At 39.6% G+C, this 13,729-nt stretch overlaps 1 protein-coding gene and 1 long non-coding RNA gene across 4 annotated transcripts; one reads left to right on the top strand and one right to left on the bottom strand.

The window, feature by feature from the left end:
• Positions 1 to 428: 428 nt before the first annotated feature.
• Positions 429 to 4,096, top strand: LOC143863920 (uncharacterized). 3 transcript variants are annotated; one of them, XR_013241035.1, is made up of 3 exons: positions 429 to 476; positions 2,252 to 2,380; positions 2,483 to 4,096. It is a non-coding gene; the product is annotated as an uncharacterized LOC143863920 (long non-coding RNA). The 3 variants fall into 3 exon arrangements; XR_013241034.1 differs by having other exon boundaries at positions 429 to 489; XR_013241036.1 differs by lacking the exon at positions 429 to 476 and adding an exon at positions 1,202 to 1,473.
• An 8,125-nt stretch (positions 4,097 to 12,221) lies between these two features.
• PSK3 (PHYTOSULFOKINE 3 PRECURSOR) lies at positions 12,222 to 13,221 on the bottom strand. Its single transcript, XM_077374358.1, has 3 exons — positions 12,936 to 13,221; positions 12,779 to 12,846; positions 12,222 to 12,682 (listed from the first exon to the last, which is right to left on the bottom strand). The coding sequence occupies exons 1-3, from the start codon at positions 13,021 to 13,023 to the stop codon at positions 12,575 to 12,577; spliced, it is 264 nt and encodes an 87-aa protein (XP_077230473.1). The 5' UTR covers positions 13,024 to 13,221; the 3' UTR covers positions 12,222 to 12,574.
• Between the last annotated feature and the right edge of the window lie 508 nt (positions 13,222 to 13,729).

Genomic DNA, 13,729 nt, shown 5'->3' with positions numbered 1-13,729 from the left:
CATCTCGATGAAAGTTAGGCTAAAATAGATGAAACTTGGTGTCGTCGAATCATCAATGTCGGGGTCGTCTCGATCAAACTCGCAGTCTACTTGGTCAAACTCGGGGTCGACTCGTTGATACTTGGGCTCACCTAAGAAAACTTGGGTTCGTCTTGCATCTTGGGAATGACCAAAGTTTTCCAAGGCAACCCAAAGTTTCAGCAAGGCGAATGCAAGTTTCAAAGAGACGACCTCGAGATCGACCCTTTCTTCAGTTGATGGTACATGAATTTAGATTATTTAGACATGAAATTGGTTTTTTTTTGTACAAATAGATAAATGTTTACATAAATGCTTCAATGTATTTTTTTTATTTTTTCTCGCTTCATTTTTTAAATCACAATATTTAACAGGAATTTACAGCAAGGGAGTGTTTTTTGCTGCATTGTAGGTGTTTTAACATGAATTGTATATTGAGTCAAAAGATGAAGAGCAAGGTACATTTATTAGGTGATCATCTTATTGGGTTTATTTATTTACAACTTTAGTAAGTTTATCTCAAATGTCTTCATGTAAATGTTTTTGGAAGGGAAATATATTATCTCTTGATTCTCCCCTCCACAGTTACATAGGGACTCACAATCCTTAAACTAAGGAATGTCCATTTAGATGCTCTTCATAGTAGTCCTTCAGGGCATTTATTTAACTTAGATGGCATCAAAGTTCGTAAGACCATTTCAATCTTTACAATTAGGTGGAGTAGAACCCAATCTCATCTCTTCCTCTGTCATCTAACTCTCTCTTTCTTCCTTTATTTGCAAATTCAAGGCTTCCAAGAATAAGTAAAAGCATATCAATCTTTTTCAGTTTTTCACAGACATATATATGATGAGAGAGAACATTAACTCTGGAATTAAATGGAACAACTGGGTACTTGGGAAAATATAGTACTCACCTGGTTTAGGGATGGTGATTTTTCTCTCTTGCCTTTCCTTTGTCTATATCTATTGGTAATGACACCCTACTACTAAATTATGGAGGAACAGTGAAGGTTATTTTGGTCATCTAACGCTGGCATGAAATTTTCGGATTTGATTGAGATTCCACTGCTGTCTCTCGTAGCCTGTAAGATAAACTGGATCGTACGATCGGATCGATCACACCGTTGATGCGACGTTCGCCCTTCCAACTAATCGGTGGGCCCCAGGCACGGCAGGAATGGCAGGGAATCTCTTTTGTTTCCCTCATTATTTACTAGGACACCCCCCTTTCTTTGTCTTTTCTATGTTTTGGGCAGGCAAGCTTGCTTTAAACACTCTTGTTTTTTTTTTTTCCTTTTTCAGAAGGCATTTCGCGGCGGGTTGTTGGATGAGTGAGTAGTAGACTAGTAGGGGTGGAAATGGTTCGGTTTCGGTTCGGTTTGATCCCCCTAGTGAATTTTCGGTTCGGTTTCGGCTCGGTTTCGGTTCGGTTTGGCCATTTTTGCCACCCCTGGTGAGTAGCCACATACTTTTGAATAGATTTTGTCCTATTCATTTATCCATCCGAGGTGGCTGCTCTCTCACGCAACAGCCCACCCACAAAATGCCTCCTCCGATTGTCCCTAACAAAACCCCAATCAAAATTCAAAACATCACTCAATTCAAAGGCGATTAGGGCTTTTAGTCTATGCTTTCTGTGCAATTCGGTGCAATCAGAACATTCAGATTGCAATGCAAGTTGCTATCATTGAATTGTTGTCTGTTCCGAACTAGTTGTGTGTTAAACTGTAAGAATTTTTCATGATTTCGTTGTTTATAGTAATATCACTCATTGATACTCATGTTCTTTCTATCAGTGCAATAACAATATTTAGATAGCAATTTCAAGAATACTTCAAGATATTGGCATTTATGGTATTGGTAAAAACTTAAAGGCTAAGATTGGCTTACATAATTTGGCATTTTAAGTTGGTAGTTGGTAATTTAGTTATTCATAATAGCTTTTTTATACTTTTTTGCAGCCGTCCACCTGCTACTGCTTCTCCCCACTTTCAATAACAGTTGTTTGCCCATCTACCAGATTGCTGTTGTGGTTCATGGTTAATGGGTTATGCTTTAATCATGTTTTATATCACACACACTATGGGTTGTATCACTGCGTTTGTTTTCTATAATATTTTGGGAGAGATGGTTTTGTGTGTTTAAATTATCGTGGACTTGAATATAGATAATCTTATCGTTTGGGAAATCAACCCCGTGACTGCTGAGTGCTGCCTTGTTATGATTGTCAGGTTAACATGGAATAACTTTCCTGTAGTGTTCCAACATTGTCTATAAGTATGTGGGAGAATATACCTTGAGGTGTGAGCCTTATGCTCAGCACTTCAAGACATACCCAAGAGGCTTGATACACCCCTTAAGTAAGTATATGTGAGTTGTAGCAGCCACTTAGCTGCTTAACTTCTAAATTTGGTGCTTGTATGTTGCTTTCTTCTCTAACATTTTCTTTTATAATTAAATAGACTAGTCCCACCAATGATACATTTGTTTTTCATATTCTCTGTGGTACTCGGATGCTTCCAAGTAGCTCCAAATCTGCATCCAATACTTCAATATTAAGTTCGTTAACCGAGGTGTATCTAGGGTGTCTTGGTATCTTAGCTGATGTCCATGACTCTTGCTGTGTGACAAATTAGAAGAATCTTCAAGGGAGTGGTAAAGTCTATTTTAGTGTTGAGAAACTGGGTTATCAGTAGCATTGTAGCATTCCCTAGTGGGTTGTCTCAAGCAAAGCTTTTGAGGTTGTTGCTATTTCTGAGCTGCACAATTCCTAGAATTTCTGTCGCCACAGCTTGGTGGTGCACTGTACCCCGATTCCGTGGTAGCAGTCACCACCATTGGGATTACTCAAGCTCAACTTTGATGGCTCTAGTTTGGAAACCCTGGCCCTATTGGCATTGGAGAATTATTGAGGGTCATGATGGTTTGGTCTGATTGGCTTACTCTGGGCCGGGTGTCATTATGGAATTTAATGAAGATGTGGTTCTTTTGATGAAGTGTGGTTATCTTTCTGTTAGCTCCCTCTTTTGCTGGGCTGTTGATTCTGGAAGGTGATTCTCTTAGGGACCGGCAGACTACATTCCAGGTCTCCACCCTTTCAACCAATGCTGAGGCTGATTCCCTTGCTCGTAGTGGTGTGCAGAGAGAAGTTTAGTTATAAGGGATGTCTTTTCATTTGATGATTCCCTGATGGATAGTTTCAGCTGAGTGCCAAGGCTATTTGGTTGGCCGGATTAGTTCTCAATACTGGGTTGAAGCAAGGAGGCATCTTGTTGCATTGCAATGGCTAGAATTCTATACATTTAGCAAAGAATCGAGTGGCTAAGCCAGTTATAGAGATTAAGTTCGCACCAAATATACCAAATACTGATGATTGGTAGGGCACCCCATGGAGTGGGGTGTGCACCTCATGTGTGTAGGAGGTGCGGAGCTGTGTTCTTGACATACACGGTACCCAATACAGTTGATCTTCAGGTGGCTCTGAAACAATTCAAGTTAGAGATTGCTGGGAAGTCGCGTTGTTTCCATGCCTACTGAAAGGAGATTTAAGTGGGAAGCCTAAACTAAAAAGGAAGTGGTGTGAGACATTTAGGAAGACCGATTGTGAATAAAATTGGCATCAGACGATCGTAAAGAAAAGGGGAAAAGGGCAAATACGAGATGACGATTTTTGTGCTCTTGGCAAGAGAGAAAACGGGGAGCGGAAAAGGGCTTGTAAGGGTTTTCTCCATCAAATCTCTTAGTTTTCTTCAAGAGGATGATGAAGAGGTTTTCTCGTTTGGACGAGAGGTAAGAGAAAGCTTTGTTATTCTCTTGTTTGTGATATAAAGAGGTCGGCAAGGAGTTGTAGAAAGGGTTGCAAGTAAAGGGTTTGGAAATCGGTCAAGTGCTCGATCGATTGAGGAACCTATTGTAATCTTTGTATACTTCTTGCTTAGTGAAATATTCTTTCGATCGCCCGCTGCCATTGTGCTGAACCACGTAAACTGACTGTGTTCTTTGTATGTTGTCATTGTGGATTGTTTTATCTTGCTTTTGATTGTGAGTTTTGATCGGACCTTTGTCCATTGATTTTCTACAGGGTCTTAGCCTTCAATCTTTTTCTTTTGTTGCAGATTTTTTTCTTAACAGTAATAGGTTTATTAATGAAGAAAAATATACATGACAAATGTCTGCAAATCTTGTATGGGATGAGGCGTCTCAAAGAGAAATCCTTACAAAAAACAGCATAACTTGCCCGAACAGTCTTTATATCCCAATATCACTTCACCTTGCAAACTGAATGTGATGATGGCCTTATCCGATTGCTCATTAGCTGACCTCTATCTGTGCTGCAATGATGGACATGTTTTTTGGCACAAATTCTAATTTCCCCTATGATCTCTCCTAATTTTTGAGGACCAGTTTGATTTATTTGTCGCCCATGCAATAACATTAGAATAATCACCTTCGAGGACTTGAGGGCCATTCATTGATTTTGCAAACCATGTCAATCCCCACAAGAGGGCTCTTGCTTCTGCCTCATTAGAATCACACAGCACCACCGGTTTGGAAAAAGATAACAACTTGCTTCCTCCAATAGTCACTAGTCCTGGACTACCTTTTGAGCTACTGTCAAAATTTAGTTTGAGGGTGGGTGCTATCTTGGAGCAGTTCTCATCTTCAAGCCTTTTTTCTTGAATAATAATTCTCTGATTTCTAATGATATCTATTTTGGAAACTTCTTGTCATTTATTCCCCAAAGGATATGGTCTATTTTGATGTCTAGAATTATCCTTTCCAAATGCCTTTCTTTTTCCTCGAAAGTATGATTGTTTCTCTCCTTCCAAATATGCCCCATTAATGCGTAAGATACCAAGCCCCAAAGAACTTGTCCTGCCTTACCAAACAGTCCACCATGCTAGTGAAGGATAAGGTCTATTTAGTTGCACAAACCTACTATGTTGCATCCATTTTGGATTCTTATGATTCCTAGATGCTTCAAGTTATGAGATGCTTATATTTTCTATATGGGTGTTGATAACGGCATCCTTTTTTTTTAAAACTAAGCCCCATTGTAGTGGTATTATGACTGTTGAACTGCTAAAAGGTGGCGGCTCCTAGTACAAAGGGCGCACATTAATCTTCTCCTAGTACAAAAGGAGCGCTCCTGTTCTTGCAGCGGATGGTAAGATAGCTAATCTTTCTTCACGGTTAACCTAAAGGCAGAGCCACAGAACCACCAAACCTGGATTGACACCCAGGACCCCAATGTCTGAAAATACCTCTAAGCATGCAAATGTAATTCTTTGCTCATTATAGCGAAATATAAACCTTTGCTTTTGACCTCTGCCAGCACCACATTCCAAGGCAGAAGCTTCTGCCTTTAGAACCACCTAACCTGGATTGGCACCCAAGCCTGAAAAATATCTCAAAGCATGCAAGTGTGAAACCTTTGTTCCTGACCTTAACCATAACCACATTCCCAAGGCAAAAGTCACAGAATCTCCAGACCTGGATTGGCACCCAGAACCCTAAGCCTGAAAACACTTCGAAGTATGCAAATGTGAGCCTTTGCTCTTCATCATCAAAACTAGAGCTTTGCTCTTGACCTTAACCAGCTCCAAATTCTGAATCATTGATGCTGGGCAAACTCTAGCATGTAGGAGAATGTTCAGGAAATAAGGGTGAACAGCGAAGGAGGAGAATGTCACGGGGACAAGGCATAGGAGAATTTCATCCTCTGCTCTTTATCACCAAATATAAACCTTCAAACCTTCTGTGTGGTTTTATCCTCTGCAGGACCAGGAGGATGGTTGATATTCTAAAAAGAATGTACACCATTCTTTTGTAATGCAGGCGCAAGCATATGGATCAGAATTAGCTGGCCCGGCTGTTGCTCTTAACAGGTTACTTGTGCATGCAGTCCATGGTAATTTGCGTGTGCCCGAAAATAGGAAGCAAGTTGATGCAGGATAGGGAAGAGAAATAGAAGAAAGGGGATAGAAGAGAAGAAGAAGAGAATGGATGAGAAAAGAAGAGAAGAATAGGGGAAGAAGAAGAAGAGAGAAGACTAATAAGTAGAAAAGAAGAGACGGAATTAGGGAGAAGTAAAAGAAGAATAGGAAAAGAGGAGAAGAGAGGGAAGAATAAGAGAAGAGAAGTAGAAGAAGAGAGGGAAGAATAAAAATCTGGGGGAGAAGCTTTCAATCAATTCAATTAATCATCAAAGTTCACAATAGAGCTGTAAATAGGCCTATAAATAGGCAATTAACAACATAAAAGATAGAAACCTACTAAAATAAGAATTCCTAAAATACTAAACTTCCTAATTCTAAATAACATGGAAAATAAAAGCCTAAAAACTACATAACATGGAAAATAAATGCCTAGAAATCCTAATAGGCAAATATGCCACTTATTGGCCTACGATCTACATCACAAGTCTTCCACAGATTCATGTCTTCTTTTCTCTTCATATGTTTGAAAAAAATAGATGCATAAATAGGTTACTTACTGTCTTTTTTATCTAATCTGGTGTGCATGTTGTTGCTCATGTTATGTTTTAGTTGCCGTAGGGTCTGTCTGGTTGCACAATTTCTGGGGTTTACTAGGTGTTTTGGTTGTTTTCGGGATGCCACATCATCTAGTAGTGGTGTTTGATTGCATGCTTTGATTCGAACTACTATAAGACTGTTTGCATTCTCTCTCCCTCTGCCCATGTGCCGTTACTTTTGTCTCCCACCAAACATTTTTTTTTTGAAAAAAATAACGATTTTATTAATGCAGAAAAGCTAATACAGCCACGGGGACAACGCGTCCCACGAATGACAACCTTCTTACATAGCCATTCCAGCTCCTGTTAAGTTAGCCAATATCTCAACCTCAACCTCATTCCTGATTGCCTATATGCCTATAGTTAGCCACTATCTCAACCTGATTCCTGATTGTCTATATGCTATATTAACCCTCTTCGGAGAATGGAGCATTCAGGTATATAATTAAAACAGAGAACAGCTAAACAATATATTTTCCATATTATAGTGCCTGCTAGTATAACCTCTGGGAAAGGAGGAGCCAAAGTTGCATCCTGTCACACAACTGACCGATGCATAACAGGACTCTGGGAGATAATTTTGCCAGATTAGCCCAAGATGACCAATACTTCACCCTCCCCTCCTTTCACAATCTTATCAACTTCCTTGTTCACCGATCTCAGGCTATGCTGCAGTGAAGGGTTAATGGATGAAACTAAATCTCTAATTTTGTCAATTATGCCCTGTAATTTTCATGGTCCGTGTATCTTGTTATAGGCCCAAGCAATGATGTTGGAGGAGTCCCTTTCTATAATTAAGGAATCTGATCTAGCCTTTGAATACCACCTTAAGCCCCATGACAAGGCCCGAGCTTCCGCCTCATTCGCATTGCAGACCCCAACGAACCCTGAAAAAGATAGAATTTTCTGACCCTTTGAAGCATGGAATATGCCTCAAATTCCCACACTACTCGGATTCCCTTTAGAGCTGTCATCAAAGTTGAATTTCACCTAATAGAGGAGGTGGAATCCACATTTGGGGTAAACATGATCTTCAATTACCTTTCCATGACAATTGTTCATCAGTCTCTTAAAATTTCACTTGCCATTGTAGGTGGTTTTGAGCTTGTCTCTTCTGCCCCATCATATTTAATCGATGAAAAAAGAAGGGTTTTTGCTAGTAGTCTTGACATTCAACACTCTTCTCTCTTTCTCACCTTTCTCTCTCTATGTTGGTAATGACACCCCCAACTGACCAAATATTTCAGTATGTGCATTTCGCACCACGAATGTACTTTAATTGACAGCGGAAACACTAACTACCACCAGGAGGAGACTACTTCGTTGCTATTACACCGGTTGACTACTTCAGTTCTAATTCGCTACTATACAAGGGAATGACGTGCAACCAAAGTGGCCCTCAGTAAAGTGCGTTTTCACCCAGTGAAGTGTGTTGTGCTAAATTCTGGTATCTGGTGTCATTGTTAGAGGAATGCCTTGTTTGTTTTGTGCATATGGTGCTACTGGGTCTGCATTTTGGTGCATGCACGATCTAAATGTTATCTTGTATCATTAATACTAATATGACTCCGTGAGTGTGAAACAACCAATTACTCCAAAAGCTTAAGCTGTTGGAGTTGGTGTTATTTCTTCATTTATACATCAATAATCATCCTCACGTGCGGCCCCTCTTTTTTCTGTTGGCTGTACACTGGATTTTTTTTTCATTTAATATAAAGTAGTTATTGAGTTTTGATACCATGCGAAACAACCAATTACTCCAAAAGCATAAGCCGTTAGAGTTGGTGTTATTTAATCATTTATACTTCAACAATGAGTTATGTTTGCAAGACAGTAAATGTTTCGTGAACTCTCTTAGGTTTCATTATCCCCCTTTTTCTTTTCTTTTTTTATCATTCTGCTCCTTTTTCATTCTAAAGTCAATTTGAGCCCGGTAGATTCTTTCACCTTCTTCATGAAAATTTTCTAAAGGATTCATTAGCCGACCCCAACTAGTTTGGGACAAAGGCTTAGTTGGGTTGAGCTAAGTTGAGTTGCTCCTCTTTCATTCTAAACATGAATGGGTTTTTGTTCTTTATATGTATTACTTGCCCTTCATTATATTTGTAATGTTGAGAATGTCCTCGGAGTTTTATTCATGCTTGAGGTTTGAGCTCAAGAACCAAAGGGATGATGTGTTGCTGTTCATATTTCCTCAAAAGGGCATTATATTTATGCAAATGTTTTGAGTAATACGGTAGGCAAATCATGAAGCATGGTTAGCAAGACGTGTTTCGGCCAAAAAACAGGACGGCAAAAATTTGAGTTTAATACGGTATTGGTTCAGAAAAAAAAAAGTAGTAAAAAAAATGGAAATACAAGAAAATGTGTTTAGAATTTTGTTAATTTTGTTATTTACAAAAGTTGGTAGGGGTAAATTTGGAAAGTTGGCCAAAAAAATGTATTTAAAACATATAAAATCATTTTAAACGTGTTTAAAACGTTTGCCTCAAAAAAAATGAAGTTTTATTCGTTGTAAAAGTTTTAAACGGCACACCAATAAAATATGTTTTTTTCAAAACAGCGCGGTTTTAAAAAGGAGTTTTGCTAGCTATGTCCTCAAGTCAGAAGTCTAAATTGAAATTGAGGCTGTTGCAGATTTTACAAGCCTGCACTGGTGCATTTCCTCTCGTCATTAGGTGAAATTTTGCCACTTTTGGCTCACTGAGAGAGAACAGAGTTCACTCAAAGATAGGGCTGCAACTCGGGTCGGTCGGGTCGGGTTTTGGAGAACCCAACCCTACCCGAGAAATATCTCGGGTCGGGTTTTTTTTCGGAAAACCCATGATTCACAAACCCGGCCCTACCGATGATAAATCTCAGGTCGGGTCGGGTTTTTTCACGTTGACGCAATTTTTAAAGGAAAATTCTTGTTTGGCAAGGCAACTCAACTCATAGAAGTAGAAATTACACTCACATTACACTTGAATCAAACAATGATGTAATTACACTCACATAACACTTGAATCAAACAATGTTGTAATTACAATCAAACAATGCTGAATCAAACACTTGAATCAACTCAACTCATAGAAGCAGAAATTACACTCACATACAATAACAATGGGTGCGTGGGTTTTCACTTTTAACTTTTAACTAACAATAGAAAAAAATGTACATACTATAACTTATGTAACTCGGGTTGGGTCGGATCGGATCGGGCCCCTTCAAACCCGGCTCGACCTGAGATTCATGCGGGCTTTTGAATGCTCAACCCGGCTCGACCCGAAACCCATGAAACCTGAACCCAACCCAGGCTATTTTCGGGTCGGGTCGATGTGGGTCGGGTAAAACCCGGCTCGAGTTGCAGCACTACTCAAAGATAGAGGGTCCACATTTAATGGGTCAAAATCCATTTATTAGAGGGTCACATAAAATGGGTCAAAATCCATTTATTACTTTGGTGCGACTGGCAACATGGAAGGAACCAATCAGCGTCCACAAATGTGTTGTACGGTAGGTAATGGCCTCAGTGGGCCCACCACTCCATTACACCTCTTAAGTCAAACTCAGCTCCCACGAATGTGGCGTACAATGGCCAAGCCAGTGACTAGTACAGTGTGCCCACCACGTGGATGTGGTACATCCTTTGATCTGACCGGTGAGGATAACTAGCCCCATCTTGATTGCAGTTGGTCCCACCTTGCTAGGATGATCCTACCCCCATAAAGTCTCCCCAGCTTGATAGAATGATTCTAACCCCCCTAAAAATTCTCGTTTAGAGTTCAATTTTGTAGGCCTTAATCTTATAGATGGAAGCACCCTTTCCAAATGGGGGAGGATCATGTGGATCACTTTGTGATAATCCACAAAAATCAACGGTCTTGATTACACGTACAAGTCCCCGTGTGGGACCCACAAGTGGATCGTTTAATGTTTCATCCAGACCATTTAGAGAAAGAGGTTGCAAGTCGCACATGGATAAGTTTGGTCATTGCCCAATAAGCCTTGAGAGACATCATCAAAGTTTATGGCTCATTTTCTTATTGGGAAAATTACATTTACACCCCCTCTAGTTTCTGACACATCCACTTCTAACCCTGTAGTTTAAAACGTGACAACTACACCCCCTTTAGTTTCAATTTGTATAAGGTAGGCCTCCCTTAGTTGACGGTTCGTCCACAGATTGAAGGGTTAGGATGATCCGATGGAGCTGTTTTTTTGGGCACACCCTATCTATGTCAGGGCCCATCAAATGAACGCTTTGGATCATCCAAACAATGTGGGCCCATTGTGTTTTTGGTAGTGTTAGGATTCGGTATGGGCCCACATTGTTTGGATGATCCAAAAAGTTCATTTGATGGGCCCTGACATACATAGGGTGTGCCTAAAAAATCAGCTCCATCGGATCATCCTAACCCTTCAATCTGTGGACGAACCGTCAACTGAGGGGGCTACCTTACACAAATTGAAACCACATGGGGTGTAGTTGTCATGTTTTAAACTGTAGGGGTAGAAGTGGATATGTCAGAAACTAGATAGGGTGTAAATGTAATTTTCCCTTTCTTATTTCCCAAAGTCACAACTTTTTTCCATGGCCATGGAAATTGTTGGATAAGCTGTTCCTGGGATTGTTTACACTGCTTGGATAATTTTATTCTGGAATAGGCTTGCTTTTTATATGGCATACTATATCCATTGGCACTTCTTGACGACACGGAATCCACATCATCGCACAAGTAATTATTACATTGGAGAAATCCAAGAGAGTCCAATACTATTTTGGTAACCAAACATGGAATGACATGCCAAATCCAAGACAAATTCCGACGGCTGCCGAGCTTTTGTACAACCGAACAAAGCAATAGAGAACAGCCCCAGTTAGGACGTTAGGTACTAGGCTAAACCAGATCAGATTGAAATGGAACCTTCCTTCTTTTACCTATCTATTTAAAGGTGGAAACTAGTGAAAGTTAAAAAGATTGTTGTGTCATCTCCTAGATTTCTATAGCTTCTCACATGTTATCTTACGTTTTAGCTCATAAAACATGGTTTTGATTTTTGATAGATAAAACTGTACTTTAGAGTTTACTTTGAAAAACAATAGCTGTTTTGTGGCCGTATTTGCTTCTATCACTTTTGATAGGTTGGGTAAGCTTCAGAAAGTAACACTATTGATTTGTGTGTGTCAGAGAGAGAGAGAGAGAGAGAGAGAGAGAGAGAGAGTCAATTCCTTGGAAGGCACACACAAGATGGTTTGGATTCCATTCAAAAAAGGCTAGTTGGAACAAGGATCCCTGTCAGAGTTGTTGAGTGATAATCCGATGCTTTGATTTAGAATGCTGTGATCCCAAGTTACCTACGCAAGAATGGGCAAAGTAATAGGGAAACCAAAGTTTCCTCACCCAAAATCCGTTTTGTAGGAAAGTAGCTTTATGAAGGGTGGGTTTCAGCTGTTTGATGGAGTTAATAAAGAAATTCTAGTGCTAGGGAAAGCAAAGTTCCCCACCTACCATCCTTTGAGGGAAAGTTATCTTTATGAAGGGTGGGTTTCAGCTGTTTGATGAAGTTAATAAAGGAAGCCAGGAGTCTACAACTCCTCTTGGAGATCATAACTTTCTCCCTTCAAATAACATGATTCACCCAAACCCAATCAATTTGACCCTGTACTTAATCACACCCTCAAATGTTAGCAATAAATTCAAACTAGGGATAATATATATTGATCCCTCAATTTCTTCCCATATAGGATCCTACTTTTTCAATCTAATCCATCAAAAAGAAAGAAAAAGGAAAAGGAGGCCTAGAAACAGAATTTAAGAATAAAGGACCTTAGAGGTTGAGCCATAAATACAGAAGTACAACCACTAACTATAACTCTCATGCTATGGAATGGTTATGACAGTATCAAAATGAGGAACAGATACATGACATCAACATATTCTTATGAAAGCTTAAGTCTAGAGACTATAACCATAAAGTACTTTTGGGGGAGAAACTATAAATCTTGGTTCCCTCATAATAGCTTGCAATTCCATTTTTATGGGTTTTTATGCTGTGTGTAGATATAATCCAAGTGAGCCTCTGAAAGCATCCTCCTTTTCAAGCATTCCTCATCTCCATTGTCACAATCCTCCAAGCCCATCAACTGAAAATATCACAAAACACAAAAGGCTTAAGATAAGAAAGAAATTTTAGACAAAGAAAATAAAGAAAAAAAGCAAATATGAAATACCCATCTCACCTTCCATGGATCATCTTCTTCTGAATGACCCAGTTGAGAAAACCCACTATCTATAACCTCCTCTTTCCCTATAAGAACGAAAATGTTCACCCAAAATGAATAAATCAACAAGAAAAAGAGAAAAGAAGAAGAAGAAGAGGAGAAATGTCTTCCTTACCTTGTTTTGGTGTTAAGAGACGGGTGCCTCTTGTGGTATGCAAGGAAAGTAGGATGAGTAGGGCTAGGAAAAAGAAGCTTTGCTTCATGGTTTAGAGAGAGAGAGAGAGAGAGAGAGGGGTGAATGTGTGGGTGCTAGTCTTACATATAAATACATGAAATGAGGGAAGAAATGGAGGTCACATGAGTACTCAAAAGCAGGATGTTACAACACCTCAGCTTGTGGGGACCCTCCATTATTCCCTGTAAAAATTTCCCTTCTTAACTCTCCTACAATATACCCTAATCCCATTCTCATATGAGAGAGAGAGAGAGAGAGAGAGAGAGAGAGAGATTTCCAAAAAATAAACGTTGTTAAGAAGGGAGGAAGAGAGATTTCCAAAAAATAAACGTTGTCAAGACTCAAAGAGGGAGGAACACGTTTTCACTCAAAGTGTTATTTTGCCATTTCTAGAAGACTTGAAAACTCCATCAACGAGTCAACCTATGGACTGTAATGTTTTTCTGACGACACCTGTCCTCCTTCACGTGTTTATCCTTACACGTGCCAAGCATTGACTTTTATATCTCCTCCGTACCGGTAATTCTACAAGATCGTGGCCGTTAATCGCCCATCGCCACTATATTACAAAGAGTTGTATCATTTCGAGTTTGAAATCGTGGGTCCTTTTTGTTTTTGCAAGTATCCAATCCGGGTGGTAAAAAATAGTTTTTATTTGACGGTTGGGATCATTCGATTAGTATAATTTTTTGTGTAGGGACCACTGCGGGCCTTCATATTATACAAAAATCTCA

The sequence above is a fragment of the Tasmannia lanceolata genome, unplaced genomic scaffold (assembly GCF_043159265.1).
Source record: "Tasmannia lanceolata isolate RefF3 unplaced genomic scaffold, GAP_Taslan_0.1 ptg000044l, whole genome shotgun sequence".
Lineage (NCBI taxonomy): Eukaryota > Viridiplantae > Streptophyta > Magnoliopsida > Canellales > Winteraceae > Tasmannia > Tasmannia lanceolata.
This window is presented reverse-complemented; position numbering and strand designations above follow the sequence as displayed.